At 33.1% G+C, this 22,306-nt stretch overlaps 3 protein-coding genes across 3 annotated transcripts; 1 reads left to right on the top strand and 2 right to left on the bottom strand.

The window, feature by feature from the left end:
- Positions 1–1,225: 1,225 nt before the first annotated feature.
- LOC105162031 (uncharacterized) lies at positions 1,226–1,868 on the top strand. The gene has a single exon (XM_011079932.3). It carries the CDS (start codon positions 1,394–1,396, stop codon positions 1,748–1,750), a length of 357 nt encoding a protein of 118 aa, XP_011078234.1. The 5' UTR covers positions 1,226–1,393; the 3' UTR covers positions 1,751–1,868.
- Positions 1,869–6,153: 4,285 nt separating this feature from the next.
- Positions 6,154–9,273, bottom strand: LOC105162032 (uncharacterized). Its single transcript, XM_011079934.3, has 2 exons — positions 8,470–9,273; positions 6,154–7,122 (listed from the first exon to the last, which is right to left on the bottom strand). Exons 1-2 carry the CDS (start codon positions 9,057–9,059, stop codon positions 6,465–6,467), a joined length of 1,248 nt encoding a protein of 415 aa, XP_011078236.1. The 5' UTR covers positions 9,060–9,273; the 3' UTR covers positions 6,154–6,464.
- A 6,879-nt stretch (positions 9,274–16,152) lies between these two features.
- Positions 16,153–18,518, bottom strand: LOC105162033 (profilin-3). Its single transcript, XM_011079935.3, has 3 exons — positions 18,012–18,518; positions 17,175–17,312; positions 16,153–16,687 (listed from the first exon to the last, which is right to left on the bottom strand). The coding sequence occupies exons 1-3, from the start codon at positions 18,141–18,143 to the stop codon at positions 16,553–16,555; spliced, it is 405 nt and encodes a 134-aa protein (XP_011078237.1). The 5' UTR covers positions 18,144–18,518; the 3' UTR covers positions 16,153–16,552.
- Between the last annotated feature and the right edge of the window lie 3,788 nt (positions 18,519–22,306).

Genomic DNA, 22,306 nt, shown 5'->3' with positions numbered 1-22,306 from the left:
ATACACAGAGAAAAATATAAAAAGGATAATTATATTTCTCCCTCTTAAGATTTGGTGTAATTACATGTGAATTTCCTCTAATTTGAGAAATTACATCTAGTACTCTTGAGTTTTGCTCTTATTTAACAAATAAGTCTTTGTGTTGTCATAATTACTGAATTTGTTGATATTAACAAAAAAAATTAGTACTGACTCATAGCAGGTTAAATAAATCTTTTATAACCAAATTACCCTCATACATCTTCACGCATTAATGCATGTAAGAAGGTATATTTTCACGGTTATAAGAATAATTTAATCTGAAAAAAATTGTTTGACCTGCAATAAGTCAGTTTTAAGTCAATCACATAAATATCAATTTTCATGCAGTTTATTTTTGTTAATATCAGCAAATTCAATGAATTTTGACTAACATAAGGACTTATTTGTTAGACAAATGCAAATTTAAGTGGTGCAGTATGTAATTTTTCAGACCACAGGAGATCTACATATAATTAAACTAAACTTCAGGGGAGGATAGTGTAGCTATCCCAATATAAAATGTAACTGAAATTGGAGTGTCACTATAAGAAAATTGGTCAGTAGAAATAAAAAAAAAAATTACCGTCGAGCTAGTCGAGCTAGTTTGCAAGTAAAATTTTCATTACTAATTTACATTATTTACTATGAGAAATTTTTTTACTAATGAATTTAGCAACAAAAATGTACTTGCTAGTAAATTTAGTAATAAATTATTTAAAATACATTATTTACTATATTATAGATTAATAACGAAAGTTTTACTTGTCAATTAATTCGAAACAGATTTTAGAATCAAATCTTTCGTAGTTATTGAATCATTTTCTCGTAGTGTGTGGTAAGAATAATTTTAATAGTTATAATTTTATTAATAAGTTATAAAAATAGATAACAAATTGTTTATATTTTTATTTTTTTGTTTAAATTCAGTTAATCTAATAATTTAAAAATAATAAAATTAAAAGAAAAAGAAAAACTTTAAAATTTATTTTCAACTAAAAAATCAATAAATGTTTAAAATAACAAACACCTCCTCGATAAAATCCAAATTCGGACCGGCCATCCCCCCTGTCTCCACCAGTCAACGGAGACCTTCTCGTTGTCACGTGACTGCCAGCATTTACGATTTTGCCCTTACCCCCTATGGTAGGTGGCGAGTTACGAAAATGCCCTTCTCCCCCCTCATCTCCCTCGTTAAAACCCATAACCCCAGACAGATCTCCATACTCGCCCACGCCCTCCCCCATTCCCTCTAAATCCTTTCTCTTGAAATTCTCACACTCCACACACACACACACTCTACCCAGCTACCTCAGTACAAATACATCACCACCTTACCCATACATACGTATAGGTATCCCCGCATCCTACGAAAATGACGTCCGCAATCCTACCGTTTCGGCCGGTACTGGTGGCGAGAGCTGGCATCAACGCCGCCGACGAGCGGAAACCCGATCAGACCAGAAGGACCTCATCTCCGAAGTGGTGGGCCCCACTCTTCGGGTTCTCCTCCGACCCGGACTACATGAACCCAGACGAGAAGAAGAGGGACGGAGCTGGAGGGCCGAAGCCGGGGAAAACCCGGTTCGCCCCGGGATCTTTCACGGACGAGAAAGCAAAGCGGCTACGGAGGATGACTTATGATGCGTCGTCGTTCCACGACGCCATGTACCATTCCGCCATAGCTTCGAGGCTGGCCTCCGACTTCTCCGATCGGACCAGCGCTGCCTGATTGACTTTTTGTTCTAATGAGAAATATGTAGAATAAGAATGATAATGATGTTGAGGTAGTGAAGGGATAAGCATGTAATTTTATAATGTGTAAATGAAATGGACCTAATAGTTATTAATCTTGTAATGAATGCATATTAGGTATGATTGATTGTGATTCCTTAATCTAATTCTCCTAAGTTTTTGGCCTTTTTATCAATACATTATGGTTGTATACGTGGGTTCCATTATTGCTGCCTGCCTCTCCCAAATCATTCATTCAAATAACACTTATGCTAAATTAAATAAAATATTTTTTTTAATCTTTTTACAAATTAAAGGAATTTATTAAGATACTATAAATAAATTGGCAACTCTTTTTCTTTTTAATATCTATTTTTTTAGAACTTATAAGATTTTATCGTAAATAGTTTACCAAACACTTTGTAGTTTGCAAAATATTTTTAATAATATCAATAAATGTCAATGTAATTAACACTAAAATTTAAGTTTACTTGCCAACTAGCTATTATCATATTGGTATACGTAGGTTTTAAGATTATAAGTTCTTGAGTTTAAATATAATGAAGCGTATAATAATTGATGACTCCCCCAAATACTTTTAAAAAACGATCAATTATATTTTGTGATTTGAATTATGATTATTTTTATATTTTTTATATTTAATTTTTTTTATCAACTTACCATCTTAATTTAATGAAATTTTGTACTTTGTCATTTATAATTATTTTTCAATCAAGATTTTTCTCGAAAAAACATCATATCCAGTGAACATATGATATTTAAAGGTAATGTGATGTGATGTTTTTATATATGTACAGCATGTGATGTTTTTTCAACACAAAAATCAATTAGAAAAGGTCATATATAGCAAAGTGTAAAATTTCGTAAAGTTGAAATGGTAAATTGACACAAAAAAGGTTTCGAGTGAAAAGTGTAAAAACGAGCATAATTCACATGATAAAATGTAAATTACCCTACAAATAATTAAGTGATAATTTTAATATTTATTTAGTGGTAAAAACTTTTATGTAAATTACTCTCTCATTATCTGTAAATTACCAATACCCATTTGATTTTAATAATCGTCTAACAATTAGCTCAATCCATTAGTCCCCGTCAGGTTCTCATTCATTTTTTTTTATAGTGAACTGACCAAAATCCTTGTGAACTATGAATAATAATTTTATTTATTTTTTAAATATTTTGAACTTTTTTAAGCATTAAGTGGATAATTCTTTTACATATTTTAAAAAATCTTCATTCATGCATCTCATCTAATTTTTTTTATAATTTTTTAAAAAATAAAAATCATATAACTGGAGGAAAATTGACAATTCTAGACATTTATATAAAAATAATATAATTTTATCAAACATAAAAAAATAATTATAATTTTTCAAACAACGATATTATATCAAATCTCATTCAAATAATCGTTTGCATTCAAAATAAATGGTCCAAAATATCCTTAACAATAAACAACAACATATAATTCACTTGATGAGAATTTCCTTAATTCCAATGAGATCTGATTATAGCAACATTTAAAGCAAAGTTGTATGATAGGTTGATTTAGATGCTGTGAACGTGAAATAAAATAAATATAAAAGTACGAAATTGCCCTCCATTTGAGACAGAATAGTTTCAGATGCATCGTGCCGACCACGAAGGGTTTCAACGTCAGACAATCACAAGTATCCAGAAATTGCACATGCTCCAATATGCCTTTCATATGTTTACGTCGCGGAAACTTCAATTTGATGGGCAATTCGAAATATAAGACGAACGTTATTTGTCAATGTATTAACTTTTGCATTCATGTTTTTACGTATGATAGAAAGGTCCACGCTTTCACCTTATTACAACAATTGCTGGATTCTTGTTATGCAAGAACCGTGATTCATTTACGACGAGGCTTGTAATCCGATAGGTGTCTTATTGTGTCGGTGTTGTCTTATCATAAAAAAATATCTCGAGTAAAAATGGGGGACATATGTCCGTTTTGAATTCGTATGAACCTCACAATTTTATTTTAAAAATACACCTAAAGTAGAGACGTCGAGGGACATACAAAATCAAAGTGAATGTATCTCGCGCACTGAAGATGGCGGGGATGTACAAAGCCAAAGCGAACAGTAGCTGGTGTAGTGAGACATCAATCCAGTTGTATGCCACATTAGTTAAAAACGGATTACGTCGAATATCAAACTTTCAAAAATAAATATAGACACAGATTAAAGAAGTGATATGCGACATAATCAATAGGTATTGTTTATTTTGAAAGATAAGGCATTCGAGCCTATAAATCGTGCAAGTTTCTCGTGTACAACTGATGTAGGATGCATGCTGGCATTAGTCTTTCAAGCGAAAAGTTTGAGGACATATAGTATTGTTACCAGAAACGGCAACAAATATACTAAAATGCGTGACACAATCAAGCATACTAATGCGACGATATATTGTATGCTCCAACCCTTTGACTTCATAGTTTCATCATCGATACGATTATATAGATATTGCATGCACTAATATAAATAGAAAAATCAAATATATTAAAACCTCTCAAACTCGTATACATTTATGTTTATATTTCTCTAATATCTCTCGTACAGATTTATTCCTCTCCCTCCAAACTTGATCCTTAGTACCACTTTGGATATGTGTGGGAAATTACTTAGAGCTTGTTCAACTAACTCTAACTAACTCATAACAATTGAGAGAAATAATTCGTGGAAGGCTCGTGGAGGATAGGAGAAGCAGGTGGCAGGGTGACAGTAGGGGAAGATGGCTGGGAATCGATGACGGGAAGGGGTAAATAGGGACCAAGAATAGGAGAAGAAGTGGCAAAGGGAAAAATGTTTTCCTTGGATATAACATCTCGAGATGAAAAAATGGTCTTATCCCCCAAGTGATAGAATCTGTAACCTTTGTGTAATTGAAGGAAAACACATTTAGTAGCCATGGGGTCAAACTTATCCTTATGGGGAGATGTGTTAGTGGCATAGCAAAGGCACCAATAAACTTGGATATGATCAAGAGAAGGCAGTTTGTGATAAACAAGTTCATAAGGTGAATTCCAGTGTAATAAAGAGGATGGGAGTCGATTGATAAGGTAGGCAGTAGGTGGGATACAATCCCCCTAAATATGTCTGGGTAAAGAGGCTTGGTGTAGGAGAGATTTGGTGATAGAAGTAAATGTTTGTGCTTACGTTCTACAACACCATTCTGCTGAGGTGTGTAGGGATAAAAACGTTGATGAGTGATGCCTAGAGATTAAAAGAGATCATGGCAACAAGTATTAACAAATTCAGAGCCATTGTTTGATCTGACTATATTTATGTAATGCCAAATTGTGTTTTGATGGATTTAAGAAAGGAAGAAATCTTGGAAGTAACCTGAGATTTATGTTGCAAGAGTGATGTGCATTAATAAAAAAATATATTAAATTATAAGGGTAAAAATGTAATTTGATATGTATAAGACACACATTAAGCAAATGCAACCCACCACACCATATAACTTCCAACACTACTATAAATACCAAAATATTAATTTTTTAAGGGAGGTTACTATTCATTGATTGAGAATTCATTTTCTTGAAAACAACACCTCTTTCGAAAATTGCAATTCACCTGGTGCGCAATTGTGACGATGTAAAACTCTCGATTTTATCCCTAAGTAGAAAAATCTCAACCACATCAAAGAGGAACACCCACAGTACTCTACTAAAATCATCCATAATAGTGAGAAAATAATAACAATTAGACAAAGTAGGAGTTTTATACGTGCCCCAAACGTCAACAGGTATTAACTAACAAATGTGTTTCCTTTTGATGGCATTTGTAGGAAAGGATAAACGTTGTTGTCAGGCAATTGGTCATACATAAGAGGAATCCCATATATATATTGTATATTAAAAGAGAGCACCATTTTGGTGTCTTTCTTTTTCTAATTTGCTTTTTTTCTTTTTTCTTTTTTTTTTTTCCCACCCATTAACTTCGACATTTTTCTCACTATCTATTGTGGTAAAAAAACTATTTTTTAAATAATTATTTATTTTTAGTTAATATTTTATTTTCTCTTTCTCCTGCTTCAAATATTATATTTCAAAATTATTTATTATTATCATAATTATTTTTCCTATAATAAAAAAATTAATAAATGATATTTAATTTATTTAAATTTTTTATGCACAATAATCGAATATGCCACGTACAAAATGGTTACCACATAAACACCAGTTTCTTTTTAATCCCACCACCGCAATCAAGTAAACAGACTCCAAATTATCCATACTTAATTTGATCCTACATTTAATACCAATTTATGTTATCACCTATTTATACCATACAACAAAATAAACTGAAGCCATAAAGAAAGGGCTCCATACCTAAAACACAATTTGAACAAATTGAAAATATATATGATAAATACTCGCAACCAAAAATCCGGTTTGTCTCTATGTACAATTTCAGCCCTCAGTACGCTTACAACAAATACAAATTGCTCACAAAATCAGATCCCACCAAAGGTAGAAAATGCACAAAAATGAGATGTTTAATTACAAGAAGAATCAGCATCAGGACTTGCAGTTGCTCACTGTCATAATCGTTGAGGGGAAAAACACATCTTTCAAGCTCAAACCAAAGGGTCCTCAAGCCAATGGTTTTCACTGCAAAAAGAGGACTTCTCCAAGAGCTTCTGATAAAATCTCAGAGGAAAAGCTCTTTCTCATCAAGGCTAAACTCCCTCCTGAGTTTATGAGAAAACAGGCGACAGGCATCCATGCTGAGGTCTATGGCAGCCGCAAGCGCAACAAAAAGGGCAGCGTCGGCCATGCAGGTAACATGCTGCACTCCAACTTGAACCACCGGTTTACTACACTTTCCTTCACCTTCGACACTCGATCCCATCACGAACCCTCGACTTGGCAACACTAAGCTCAACGCCGAGTCTTTCCTTGAGTTATCAATGCAAAATTTTCCACCCTTTTTTACACTCATTGTTCCTTCCGCAATGGGGATTCCACTGGTAAGGCCAGCATGGGTTATGAGCTCGAACTTGTAACCTAGGCCATCAACGGGCCCTCTCTCTCGCCAAGCCTCGAGACGTCCCCAGGGCTTCCAGCTGCTAATGGAGACTCCATTAGGGCTGAGGATGAGCCAAGCACCGGGGTTAGAGCGAGAGACGCGGTCGGATCCTGGTGAAGGGACAAACGGTGTGACCATAGAGGCTGCAGCAACTGGAGAGCCGGATAGATCGTAAATGACTACCATCCATCCCTTTCGCTCCCTTCCGACTCTGTCTCGCTCCCCAGAGAACGTTCTCACCCACCCTTTATTGTTGAGGTTGAAATCTGAAGGAAGAGACCTGAATTTTTACATGGAAGACAATTGGTTTAAGTATGCAAAGATGGACAGTGTTTGCATAAGAAAAAGTTAAGGATGCAAACAAACTCTGCAATCTGCACATGCTAAGGGAATCAATGGTGGTTGCCGTTAGAGATGATGAAGTTGAAAGCTTAATACTTGCTTCTTTGACCAAATCATCATCGGCACTTGGAATCTTTTATGAAAAACATATTATGATTTTATTTAGGAAAATTTGTTTATACATACGGCATATATATATTAAACCCTCCCCAACCCCCAACCCAGAAAAAAACGGGGGATAATTACATCTACACCCCTTAATTTATAGTCTATTTACACAAATTATTGTTATTTTTTGAAAAATTACACGTTCATTCACCAGAAAGTCGACATTATTTGTATAAACCACCCATACTTTTTCTAAAAAGTTACACAAACACCCTCCATAAACGTCAACATCATTATACAAATCATTCCTACTTTTTAGCTGTCAGATATGGTTTCTATAGTTACTTAAAAAATATGAATACTTTATATAAATAGATCATATATCCAGAATATAAATGTAATTACCCCAAAAAATATCAAGAAAAAAGATGGAGGTAACTTTGAGCAAGCTTATAAACTTGATAAAGATATATTGAAAAAGTCTTAATTCTTTGTATCCTTCATTGATTCTAAAACATGTTGCACATTAGTCCTTTCATAACTATTTAACCAGATAGTGAGAAGAGTTGTCTATCTTTTCGGTCAAATTTCCGTTTTATTTCACAACATAGCATGTAATATATCAAGAATGTGAACAGACAACCAACATATGTTTATTTGCTACTAAGAGGAACCTGTTTTTATCAAATCATGCAATCACATAAAATGCAAAAAACAATATCCCAAACAAAAGCAATTCTCTATATCCCTCCTATGGGAAATTCAAATTTGATTGCAGCTAAACTACTCACCCGATAAGTGTAAAGTCAAATCTCAAATAATTAACTAACAAACACATATCGCGTGGTGGGTGTAAAAATACAAGCAACTTTAAGTGATATTGTAAATAAATAAATTACCAGCTATAAAAAAATACTGAGTTGGAAATTTTTATATTTTGGTGTGTGACGTAGAGAGTTTCAATTAATTAAATTTTATCCATTTCGAGGAGAAAGAAAATCAAAATCCAGGAATTCCAGAGAGGATTGCATTCATGGACAGGGGTGGGGTGGGGTGGTGGGTGACGTGGGTCCTATTGTCCTGCTGGTGGAGCAAAACTTAACCACCATGGCCTACTTTAGCACATGCTGCAAATCATTAGCTCAAAATGCGGAAGCCGAGTGCACGATAAACTCACCGTGACCTATTACTCCGTTCGGCGCTGAACTTACAGCTGAAAACCGGCTGCCTTATATTCCCCTGAATCTGGAAAACAACTGGGCTGCACTCCGGCTCACCCCCGAACTGGAAAACGAACCGGGGGTCCGGTTCTGACCGGACTGTCAAATGCAGCGTCGCCGCCTGCTCCCCGCCGCTGCCTCCAAGCTTCATCCACCCGTTCTGATAAACGCAGCCCTTCGACTGAGCATTACCCAGATTGACACACACCTGGACGGAGCCCAAAAGCTTTCCGCTCGTGACCCCACAAGTCCGGCCCATGCGGCCCGTGAAGACCGAGATCTTAAGAGTAACGATGGGCTTGCACGCGAGGCGGCGGAGGGCGTCGGGGTCGAGGTGGAATACGGCGGGGGAAGTTGAAGACTCCGGCGTCTCTCCAGCAACGCAGAGTGGGAGGAGGGCTGTTTGGGAAGGGAAGTTCTTAATTTTGAGTTTGGCGTAGCAGGGGGTGGTAGAGGGGTGGACTCCTGAGCCCGCGGGCTTTGTGGCGGAAGGGAGTTTGAGGGCTAATGATTCGACGATCAGACGAACAAACGGGCATGGATCCATCTTCTGAGAAATGTTGCTTGTGGAGAAGAATGAATGTTTATGGGGGAGAGAGAGAGAGAGAGAGAGAGTAGAACTGTGAGGTATTGCGGAAAATTCAATGAGGGAGTAGTGATGGAGGAAAGCTGTTTTCTTGTTTTTGTCTGTCTGATCTGCACTGCGAGGAAGGTTTTTTTGCAGCTTCTCTTCTCGTGAATTCTCTTGCCCCGATATTTCATGCACCTCTTTTTTCGTATGTACTATACTCCAAATATATTTAATGTGCGTCATTAATTTAAATTTTTTATTATATTTATTTAATTAAAAAAAATAAGATAGAGAGGATAGAATATGAATAATTAATAAGACGGATAAAATAAATCATCTTAAAATGTGAATGAGTACAAAATTATGCATAGAAAATTTTAGTGTATATGTACAATTTTTTTTACAGAAAAATAAATGTTTTGTACTTAAATCTATGCTTTTGAACAATTTAAATTAAGTTCATTTAAGTCGAAAGTTAAAACTTCTCTTCACAATTTTTTTTCCGTCATTGTAAATTGTAATAAATGTTAAATTTCTTCTTTTTTTCTAAATATTCCAACCTCAACTCGTTTTTCATTATTATACTTTTGTTTTCAAGTATATCTAATTTTCATAACAACAATTTTTTGACAATTCATTCCTACTAAAATAAAAGAAAAAAAATTATTACAAACACCCCCTTATATCAATAAAATATCGAATTAAGTCGAACACATTATTTTTCAAGCTTGTTTAAATATATATCTATTCGGGTTCAAGAATTATGTTTGGGTAATTGATTTGATTAACAAAATCGAGTTCCAACGGGGTTCAAATGAATTAAAACCGAATCGAGCTCGAATAGTTCAATTACATCTTTAATAATTCAATCAAGCTCGAATTTAATTTGCTAAATTAACGAATTAAACTAAAACTAGCATTTATTTTTCGATCTCAAATCGAAAAATAAATAATTTGATTAATTTTTCAACCCTGCTCCTGAACGCTGACAAGCTGATTCTTTAATTTAAATTTAAGAGAAAAGTTTTATCTTAGTTCAAATATTCCCTTTCATTTTTTTCTTTATTTAAACATTATTTTTTTTTAGAGTTTATTTAAACATTATCATAAGGGGAAAATGGCGATATATTGGGTTTGGGGGGGTTGGAACATAAATAAAAGATGGTCCACATGAGGTCCCAATACAGGTAGACTGCGACTGTCACCACGTCACCATGCATGCATTTCTAGCTGTATTTTTCATTTATATATATTAATTATTACGGTACATCGTTTTTATGTGTATACAATAAATAAATTTTCACATTTTAAAAAATACATAAATAAGAGTAAAATGTATAAATTGATACATCATATTAAAAAAAATAATTTATCAGTGAATAAAAAATTCAAAAAATTAAATAAATTAATTATTTTATTGAAAGGACATTTTTTAGGTGCACTTTAACCGTCGTTAGAGACTGTGGAAATTCGTTCTTTTTTATATTAGTACAGATATATATATATTCTTATGGTGGAGTATTTGATATTTTTTATTTTTTTTATGTAAGGTAAAAATAATACGTGTCGTTACAGTGCGGAACGACACTGAATTAAGTATATGCTAATAAATTCCAAACTAGTTTGATAATGTGAGTTTTATTTAATTAATAATTTTGAGCACTAGTTGTTAAATAAGTATCATAAAATGAGATGAACATGATTTAATTATTCACAACTAATAATAAAAAAAATAAATCTAGCATTAATTAATATGATGAGTGGGTTTCGTGCGTGTTTGAAATAACTTAGGTTTAATAATCCGCGACTCATTAAATAACTTAAAAATATATTAATTTTTTTATTTATTAACAGTAAGTTGACTAGTGATTTTTTATTAATATTTTATATTTCTGAATTTATTAAATTGAATTTATCAAAATAAAAAATTATACGAATCTCCCAACTAACTTTTCCAATTTATTTAGAAAATTCATATAATAATTTTTGACATAAAAAAAATCCCGTAAAATAGAAAAACAAGACAATTAAACCTCCTTATGTTTTTAAAAATAATGCACGCCGACTCCTTGATACAAAATATTAATATGCCCTCATGTTTCTAAATATTTATAATTTATTTTTTAATTAGTTTTATGATTTTTTTTCTTTGCTCCAAATTGTTTACAAATTTTCTGGATAGTGTTTCTGATCAAAGAAATAATATCATTAACAATAATATAATTTTTTGATAAAATAGTGGAATGCGTTGTTAATTTACTATAACAACAAATTTATCAAGAACAATATTTATTTGATAATTAACACGTTGTTGATTTTAAAATCAAATTTTTTTTGCTGTTGATTTTGATAAAATTTTTACTAACAAAAAAATTTGTTAGTATAATTTTGAGGGGAACTTTTCAAATTTTATGCCAAGATTATTTACAAAGTCTTCAATATTAGTTCCTTTCTAATATAGTAAGGAAATATTTCGTTTCTAGTGTTAAATATTCTGAAATTACAAAACTTTAAAATTTGTATCCGTTACTAAATTAGTCTCTAATTATACCAACAAGCGTATGCTCACTTTTAATACAAGTAAAGATAATGATAAATTATATCAATTGAATCAATACATCAATATATAACTAAGAAAAGTAACAAATTATAATAATTTAATAATCCACATAAAATGAGATAAATACCTATACGTTACAACCACGAATGGTCAGATTATAACACCATCATTCACAACAGTACTCTAACAAGGCCCTTTCTTTCCGACACCCTTTTCCCAACTTCACCGATTCCTTGTCCCTTTCGAAACAGCTGAAATTTTAAGGAAGGCTGAGGTACGAAAGGTAGTGACAGAAGCTGATGAGGTAAGGAATGGGATCCTATGAATTTTAATTGGTTGGGTCAGCAAATGATTCAGTTTGTGGTTTTATATTCTTATTATCGCACTGGCTACGTTATGGTGGTTGCAATTTGCATTAATGATGGATGGAAGTGTGGCGGAATATTTGTATCCCATACCATCCAATTATTTGGTCACACCCAAATTCTATGTATACATACAGACATGCATGCACTACTGATACAAAAAATAGGTTGGTAAAAATTAGTAAACGTGTAGTCTGGCAGATATCTGGCATCCCATCTTATTCACAATGCCCTCCATCTCTCAATTTTTTATTATGATGGAATGTTGATTCACTGCTCATTTTTTGGTTGGAAAGTTTAGTGATTCAAATATGACAAAATGTTTTTTTAGTTTCATAAAATACGGATAGAATTTTTTTTCATGTCATAATTATGATAGATGACGCTTTTAGTTTTATATAATTCAAAATCACGTCTTTTTAATCCCAACAAGTCATGTGCGTTGTACTTTTGGAACTAAAAAAATGTTGTTTGGGATTTAAAAGAAATGTGATTTTTGGACTAAAAAGTTCCAAAATCACCTTTTCTAAGACTTAAAAAACGTGATTTTGTGTTTTATAAGACTAAAAGCGTCACCCACCATAGTTGTGGTACCAAAAAAAAAATTACCCTTATTTTATGGGATTAAAGATACATTTTGTCCATTGAAACATATTCAATTGCTGATTGAATTCTCATTTTGAATTTTTGCAATATGAATTAACTGTTTTAATTTTGGATTCAAGTCTCAATAGATTGTGGTTTATTATTTATTTTTATAGTAGTAGTTTTGTTTTGTTTTTTTTTTTGGGGGGGGGGGATATAAAAGAATTTATTATTAATATTATTATATTTGCAAATCCTTACATTATAAATCAACAATTGGCAAAATTATATTTTTTATTCTGTAACTATAGGTCATTAGTACTTTTGATTATGTAATTTACTCTATTAAAATATTTAGTCCTTTTTGACGAATTTAGTTTTGAACATATCATATTTGGTCATTTTTTTAACAAATTTAGTCCGGTTGACAATTTTGGTCCAATGCCCTACAGTTACAGGACAAAAAATAAGATCTATTATAGTGTGAAAAAGACCAAACTTATTAATATACATGACTAAATTTGCCAAAAAAGAACCAAATATCAAATATTCAGTATTAAATTCATAAAAAAATAAAATAAAATAAGTTACAGTAACAAAAGTGCTAACAACTTTAAATTACAGGACCAAAAATATAATTTTACCTCGACGATACAGCGAGGGGAAAGGATAAACCCTCAGCAAAGCCAACAACTCTTTTAGCCAATACATGAGCCACCTTATTTCCATTCTGCGGACAAGTTGACACTAAATAGCAAGGAAGCTCTGAGACGAAGAGCCGAGGCCATGAATTGTTGGATATCTTTGAGCATTTTGGGCCAATAAAACGAAGTGGCTAGGCGTGCAAACGTGGCTCGGATGCCACAGCTGAGGCATGAAACTCGATAAGAAACTATTCTTGAAGGCCAGTGATAACTCTGCAATTGTCACGATTTTATAGTAATTTAATTTTTTTTTTAAGCCAAAACATTCGTAATCATGTGATTTTATTGCACATTCAGCTAAAAGGGAAGATATGAGACAAAGATGGTAAAAATCAAGCTAAAACCGGAATTGAAGGCATCAAAAAAAGGAAAAAGGAGATTATAAGACAATTTCTGCAAGATTGACTAAACGTGCCCACGCTCAGTAGAGTGGTCAACTCGGGTGAAAAAAGAAAATGAGTGATTTCCACAAGAGAAAAAGGAATGATATGCTTAAATTTGGAAAGGATTCCTTAAAACATGTTATTTATAATTTATTTATCTTTTTAAAATTAATTATGTACTTATCCCCCTACGTTTAGATTCGTAGGAGACTTTTATTATAAATAGGGGGGTCTCTTCATTTGAAGGTTGTTCGTTGTTCGTGGAATTCAATAGAATACCTTATTTGCTTAATTCACTCTCTCTTTTATTTTTAATTTATAACCGGAGTTAATGGAATTCCACTTTTGAGTGTGTTCTTCCATTAACATGTCCGGCTAAATTTCTTATTTTCTAGTTAAGGTATGGTGATTGTTTGATTCTTAATATGTTGTGAGATCTAATCTGCTATTTACATTTGTTAAATCAAGCATGATCCTGGCCTTAACCAGAAAATCTCTCTCTCGTATCTTCATCAGGTAATTTCAATTGTTTTCTAGCTTACATAGTTATTTCTTTTTATCATCAAATCTCCCCCCATTATTTTTTTTTCTTAAAGAAATCAACTTATACCAATCCATGTGGATTCGACCATACTCCCACTTTTACAAGTGTTGTAGGAATTATTTTTTGTGATCCCAACATCCACCAACGAGAAACTTCGAAAACAAAGAGCTTGTCCCAAAAGAATACCAAATCGTATTGGGGAGAGAAGGACGCTGGTGATGTTGGGGTGCTGCTAAGGTGAGAAATGAGGGATTGGTTGAACGAGTTGGAGAATAGAGGGTGGTTGCGTAACTCATTGAGGATGGCTGGGGTGGCTGATGGGACAAAATTGAATAATAAGGCCAAGGCTGCAGAAAAGCTGGAAAGAGCGTCAGTCGCATAATTTTCTCGATCGATCGATGTACTGAATTTCATAATCGTAACTCAGTAGCTTCATAAGTCACTTCCATTGGGTGGGAGTCTGAATTGTTTGAGTCAGCATGCCACCAAGGCTTTTCTGATCAGTAAAGATACAAAATTTGCGGCCCAATAAGTACTGGTTGTTGGGAAAATTGCATAAATAATTATAATTTCATTTTGAAATTGATAATCGAATATATCAATTAGTTTTGAAATTAGAATGCAAATACCCACGTTGGAATAAAATAATAACTGCAACAGTTAGATTTGTTGTTTTACGATAAATTAAAAGATAATTTACAAAACGAGTTGTACTGTAGCAATTCTTGCTCCAATGAAAATTGCACACCAATCGAATTGCAGAAAAATTAATTGCCTTGAAAATTGTACGCCTCATCTAAAAGTGCACCGAGTACCACGCAATTCCTTACAAAAAAAGATGGTTATTATTTGTTTAGTATTGCACTTATATTCACAAACACATTGAACAATACTTAATAGTCTTTTAGCGAAACTAGAGCTCAAACCTAATAATGTTAGAGAACACACAAGAGATAGAGAGAAAAGAGAGTACTCGGATGAATAGTGTGTTCGATATGAAAATTAGAGCAGTCTTTTATAGGCATTCCGCACACACATGAGCTGTTGCTGTTGCCCCCTATGCTAACAAATGAGATAAATGGGAGGTCCATTCGGAGCTATACATTAGTATGTTGTCAAAAAAAAAAAAAAAAAACGAGCACAAGTTGCCAAAGAAAAGGACGAAAGTTATCATTCGTAACGGACTGAAAAGTAGAAGACGCATTAGTAAGACCAAATGGCATGAGAAAAAATTTGAAGTGCTCATGGATTATCCGGAATGCAGTCTTGTGAGAATAACCTGCACAAAGATAAAGTTTAGAGAAAATAGTGGCGCCGGACAACTGGTCAAGAAGCTCATCGACTGTGGGAATAGGAAACCGGTCTCCAACAATTGACAGCATTTAAGGCCCTATACTCTACACAAAAACACCCAGAATCATCCTTCTTCTCGACGAGTAACACCAGAGAGAAAAAGGGACTAGTGCTGGCTTTAATGACACCTTCAGAAATCATTCTTGCCATAACCTCCTTATGACAGTGGGATTAGCGGTAAGGTTTGATGTTGATGTATGAGATGAATATGGTGGTGTTGGAAGCCCTTAGGGAAGGGAGAACACATAAAAAAGAGATTGTAATTCTTTTGTTATTTCAACTAACAATATTTATCAAATATGTAATTATTTAGTGACTAACTACAATTAAAATTAAAATCCAAAATGCAGAATATTCAATTTGCATTTCAAATTTTGAAATTCATAATTTAAAATGAACTTTTTTATCTATATAAATGTATAGAAATACTCATAAAAAAAGTATATATAAAGTGTAAATGACCCAATTTATAATATTTTTGAGTATTCCATCATTGACCCAAATTTTTACATCAAAACATATAAACGAACTTGTCCAACTCAAAAGTTAAACCAAACATAAGGAAAGTTTCTGGATGAATTCAAAAAATAATATCCCAAGTTCTATTAGGAACAAAATTAACACAAATCAGAAAGAAGTCCATTACATTCATGGCCCTTCAATGATGAGAATATTAAAATGCTACAAAGGTTCAGGCCTTCACCAGAATCATGGAGATTAGTTCAGACTGGAAATAAGCTGAGAGAAACTTCATCAGCTGATAACACTACAGAAAACATAGAAGTAAAGTACATGACAATAGAAATAATTCTAAGTTTCAAAATGACTGAAAACGCGCGTTCCTCTTATTGTCCACTCCACCTAATTCGTACCTCAGAAGAACACGCAGCCGGCTTCAAGAAAGTGGATACGTAAGAAATATACTCTACTAATCATCGCAGATCGATGAAGAATTAAATTGATAGTAATCTTAGCCTAGAGGCCCTGATCAATGAGATAATCTGCCAACCTCTCAACAACCATGTTGCATTGTCCTGGTGTCACAGGCTCCTCATATAGACCAAAGACTAGTGCTTGACCTGTCTTCTTAATAGTTATGCCTCCAGATCCCTGCCCCGATCATCCAAATTTATCATTTAACCACATGAAATGTGCAAAGCGCACGTAAGAAAATGTTCTGCTAATGTAGTTACACATAAATCATAGATGACATGATTTGAATTTCAAGATATGTGGAGGCAAGTAATAATAGAGTTATAAAAGCAGAGTTTAACAAACAATGTAGCTGAAAACAGAACTATACATCAAGCAAATGATACATGATTAGTATCTAGTGTTTAATTGAAAACTTTCTAAGGAACGGAATTTATTTTCTCAAATCACAGCAGTGTACCAACCAAAAATAATTGCCAATGCATTTGAAACAGACATAATCTCCATTGTCTACTCCTATCACTAACAACAGTATTGTTAATTCTGAACTACAGTTTCATAGATCAATTTAAAACGTGACAGTCGAGTTCTGGGAAAATATACAAACATCAAGCAGATACAACATTGAAATCTTAGACAAGCAATAAATCGGATAATGAAATACCTTTTTGCCACGAATGACTGCTCCAGGCTCTCCTTGAATCACCATGTACTTAGTTCCTCCAAGGAAGAGACCAGTTGGGGCGAGATGACCTGGTTCGTTGAAATCAGTCAGAATGCCGTTGATCTCATCTGGCTTGAACTGCAACCACACAATAAATAAGAAAAAGATGTAAGATTATAAAGCATATACATAGATTTAATCACCGCATATTAGAAAAACAGGTAGTAATAACATGTTAAATCATCTCATAGAACCCTTTAGTATTAATTTGTCGATTGTGTGACACATCCACACATAGCTAACAACACAGTCATGTAGGATCAAACAGTTGTTCCGCGAGAGATATTGACAGAAAATCCATGGAAATTGGACTTGCATTAATCAAGAAAATGCACAAGTATTTCCACATGTTAAAACAAGATCAACAAATTACAATATTTTTATACAAGTAAATGCAATACATTGCAAAAGGGTTAAATTCATAAGCCACTCCGAGGTTCATGTTTAAGGTGCATGAATGATTGTCGCATAACCCTCATTTTTAAGAAAATAGAGCATGCGTCAATAATCTAACTACCGATTGTATTCAACGTTAGATGCAGCATTTACAGGACCCTAAGGATCAATAAATCAAACAATAAGAAAGCACTCCTAGGAAATAAAATGAATCCAAATCATGCATCTATACAACACCAGAAACATACTAATTATCTCATTAATTTCAGCTGCACATAAAGATTCATAAAGGGTTCGGTTAAACTATAAAATTTTACACGAACAATAACCCGATCACGATCAGAACGCTGAGATGAAATAAGCAAAAAGAAAAAGATGAACCTGAGGGAAGGAGGAGCTCTGAGCCCAGACAACGCCATCGTGACCAAGGATGGCGGAGGCGGAAAGGCGGAGGCCCGCCTGCCCATCGATGTCACACATCAAGTGTTCATCAACATATGTTTGCCACGACATTGTTATTTTCTTCTACAAATTACAGAAAGACAGAGACAAGGAAAAACTGTGATGGATGATTGTTTTTTTAGATGGGTTTGAATACGTGAAAGGCAGTTGGTTGGATGAATATTTGAAGTAGGGGAAAAGGAATGTGAATGGATGGACGATGCTCTCGGGACTGCTCACAATCAGCTTCAGTTGCTGTCCATTAACCTCCGCCTTTATTTCAGGAATTCACCTTAATTCATCCGTTTGTTCCACGGAAATGGAGAGAAGAACAATTAATACAAAAATAAAACCAAGAAAAAGAGAATTTCTAACAACAATTCCCCACCCCAAACTTTTTATTAATTTTGCATGTTGTTGGTTTCATTTATGATTTTTGTACATATTAAAATATATTAGATTGAAGCCCAAATCCCGATGGAGATGTTTGGTGCATCATTAGAAGCACTCTGCGGGAAGTGGCGGGGACAGCAACATATAGCTGAGCCCATCTCCTTTTCATGATGCCATATATATATCAGCATGTGATTGATCAGTTGGGGCAACTTGTGAAATGAGGTGTATTGGCTCTTTCTATTGCTTTACTAGGGAATTTGACCACGCAATTCACTGTTTTTCCATTTAATTAAGAATACTTAACAAAATATAAAATATAATAAATAACAAAATATAAAATATCAGCATCTGATTGAGTTGAAGTTGTGGTGGCAAAAGTGATTTAGGACCCCATGAGTTTGACTTAGAGGGCATTTTCGATGAGATTATCAGTATTTTAAAATAATTTATAACATTTTTTTTTAATTTATAAGCTTTATTAATACCATATTTGGAATTTTATAAATTCTTTAAAAGATAATAATAATTGTTGTAATCAAAATTTTAGAATAAATTATTAATTCATAATTCAATTAAAATGTGGTCCAAACTAAAGTTCATAATAAATTTGGGCCTCATTAAAAAATTGATTCATATAAAAAATTTACGATGTTCAAGTTTAATAGAAATTAATCCAAGCTACCTAAGCCCACTCACACCTATAAAAGAAAGGCCTTACCATACTACTACAAGTACAGAGTACAAACAGTAAATCTAAAGGACCGTGTCCAAAAGCTTTTTATCATAATGAAGCTCAACAACCACAAAGGTTCCTACATCTTGTTTGGCATTGAACCCTGGAAGTCTCAATACCATATTTCAAGGTGATATATTTTTGCTCCATAAAGTCAGAGTATATTATGCATCCACATCCAAGAACACTTCAAATCTGTGGATCGACAATAGAAATTTATAAATTTTATTTGTCCATATTTTCTAGCTGCAATTATTTTTGTAAACTCGAAATTTTTGTGATCAATAAGCTCAACCAATCTTTTTCTTTTGGGAAGATCTTTTAAAGTCTTTAATTTTGGCAGGGCGATAAATCCTTTATTATTTTGTTAATATTCACTTTTACTATGCGTATAATTGATTTTTTGTACCTCGAGTAGAAATACTATTTACATGAATCTAAATTCTAACCGTTTGTGTTTTTTTATCATTATTACGATAATGTAAGTCAAAAAAAAAAAGGCTATTCAAAGTATTTAATCACTCCGAATACATGTGAAAACTGAATATATAAAGTCGAAAAAAATATAGTCCCAAAACTAAGAAAAATTTATTTAAAAAAAAAAAGAAAGAAAAAACGCTACGCCCCTCCACCTTCATCAAGATTTTGGGGGGCTCCATCACCACAACTAAGAGTTGTCTATTCTTTTTCCATCCACCTCGAAGCCAAGAAGAAGCGAACCCCTTTAAAAAAATTTACACCCTAGTAGGGATAGAAATAAAAATATCTCCCATCATTGATAGAGGAAGATCAACTTTGCCACCCATCGCATGTTCCACAGCATATGAAAATCCTCTAGTGTGTGGGGGAGCCTTATCTCTTGAAAACAACGTCGAAACCCCTCAAAACACATGAAATTTTTTGAAGTAAAATGACTAAAATAAATGTCATAACTCTAGATAACCTCTACTAATAGAGAGTGACAGTAAAAAAAAAATAAAAAATACTTAGTGTTGGAGTGGTTGAACTCTCCTTTTTCCACCCTCATGCGTGCTCATGGACCCCAACTAGTCGCGGTCATGACCACCTCCTCCCCATTGTTCGTGCCAACGCTTTGGACTACCTTCAACAATAGTATTAGGCTTGGGTCATAAATTTTGGACATATTTACTTGTTCAATATTAATCCAAATAGCTCTTCAACTTAACTCAAGACCCTAAATACATTAACTCAAGACCCTAAATACATCTTGTGACTTCTTACTCTCGGACAACTCACTCATCCTAGTTCTAGTAACTCATCTGAGAGTGGGGGACCTATATGATGGATATATCTATAGTTGTAAATTATTTATAGTGGTATGAAAGTAATTTTTTGTATTTGAGATAAATTATAAATATATACACCTTATCATACCTAATATTCTCGATTTTACTATAAATACTCAAAATATTATTTTTTTTAAAAAGGGGTGACTATTGAGATGTTAGTGGTCCCGTCAGAAGAGTGATTATTCATGCTTTATAGTGGCTCTCATTCAAGTGAAACTGAGCCTCTTGAATGAGAGAAAAAACTTTGATCCTAAAATGCAGATATGCTCACTCAATTATATCTTTCAATCATATTAATTGATTTTTGGGCACGTATTAACAGTGTTTTTATAAAAAAGACAGACAACAAAATAACAAGTAATATTTAAATAAATTATAATAATTCACTTAAATAAATTAAATATGTATCTATACTATTAACTACGTAAGAGAAGTCCATACACTAACTTGGATTGATAAAATGTATGTTGACTTAGATGTTCTTTTCTTCTTAAAAATTAAATGGAGCACGTGCAATTCATGTGATGGTTTTCTCCCCAACACCTCCTTGGCCAATCCCCCCAACCCCTAGGGAAAGAAAAATGTCACTTAACAACCACACATTTTGGTACGTAGCCAATTAGTCTAAATTTTAACAGCAGGACAAAAATAGAACAGTCATTTAAATTGTGAACAAAAAATAACTATTTCGAAAAGTATGTAAATATTTTTGTAAAACACCCTAAAATATAGGATCAAAGTGCAAATACTTCCATCGATCCATTCAATAAATAACATCAATTTTTTTTATAAAATTTTATTATTATAATTATATATATTATATGAAATTCAAACTCACAAACTCATTACGAGACCCGTACATTATTAATTTCATAATATAGAGCGTTAAGTAGGATATTTGTGAGATAATCTTGTGATCCGTTATATGGTTAATTACGGTATTCTAGTTGTATATGGAATACTCCAATTTAAGTCTATATATGTCCCTCCTCATAAAAATACTAACTACATTTACTAAATTCAAAGTTTGACTGTGAACAAAATTGTGGAGTTCCTACATTCAAGCTTCAAAACATACTTTATTACACCTCTAATCTGTATTCCCATTTATTACAAAATTATGTAAAATTACAACATTCTCTTACCATCTAATAAAGATTAGATAATTAGAGAAATTAATAGTTTGCTATTTTTATTTCTAATATATATATGTCGGTTATATTAATCACAATCGACACTCGATTTCTATCTATTTATTTTCTATATATAGATATTACACGCAAATTGCTTCTGCAAATATTCTATTAGAAAGAATTTTAAATTTAAGAATTGATATTATTAAACTTTGACTCAAAAATCAAATTTGCTTTTTCAACGACGGACATAAGACTTTTACGAATTGTTGATCAATTTTGATAGGACGGTTGAGGAAGTTATGTGCGTTATCGGATTTGAATTGAATTGAGTTTGGGTCGTACTGACCTGAATACGAGATACGGGAATTCAGGGTTGTTCCATCTGTTAAAATGATCTCCGGATACTATTCCGATGTGGCAACCCACATTAATATCATTGCATTATTGCTATAATTTTTTAAATTAGAAAAAATGACGGAAAAATAAAAGGAAATAAAGAAGATAACGTTTTTATATTTTTCTTTTGTAAAACCAAAAAGTGTCGATTTTATTTAATATTATTAGGGAAATAAATGACTAATTATTCGAGGGGCAGAAAAGACATTTGACACATAGAGATGATTCCGGACCGCAAGCATAAAAAGTGATGATTGTAGGAAA

This window comes from Sesamum indicum, linkage group LG5 (assembly GCF_026168435.1).
Source record: "Sesamum indicum cultivar Baizhima isolate 11 linkage group LG5, ASM2616843v1, whole genome shotgun sequence".
NCBI classification, from domain to species: domain Eukaryota; kingdom Viridiplantae; phylum Streptophyta; class Magnoliopsida; order Lamiales; family Pedaliaceae; genus Sesamum; species Sesamum indicum.
Note: the sequence above shows the minus strand (reverse complement) of the source record. Positions and strands in the feature narration are given on the sequence as shown.

Bases quoted from the DNA above. Each gene is read 5' to 3' on its own strand.
- LOC105162031 (XM_011079932.3), top strand. From the start codon at position 1,394: ATGACGTCCGCAATCCTACCGTTTCGGCCGGTACTGGTGGCGAGAGCT.
- LOC105162032 (XM_011079934.3), bottom strand. From the start codon at position 9,059: ATGGATCCATGCCCGTTTGTTCGTCTGATCGTCGAATCATTAGCCCTC. The intron at 7,123-8,469 runs GTGAGTTTATCG...GTAAAAATTCAG, and splicing joins GAACGGAGTAATAGGTCACG to GTCTCTTCCTTCAGATTTCA.
- LOC105162033 (XM_011079935.3), bottom strand. From the start codon at position 18,143: ATGTCGTGGCAAACATATGTTGATGAACACTTGATGTGTGACATCGAT. The intron at 17,313-18,011 runs GTTCATCTTTTT...GTGTGGTTGCAG, and splicing joins AGAGCTCCTCCTTCCCTCAG to TTCAAGCCAGATGAGATCAA. The intron at 16,688-17,174 runs GTATTTCATTAT...TGATCGGGGCAG, and splicing joins CAGTCATTCGTGGCAAAAAG to GGATCTGGAGGCATAACTAT.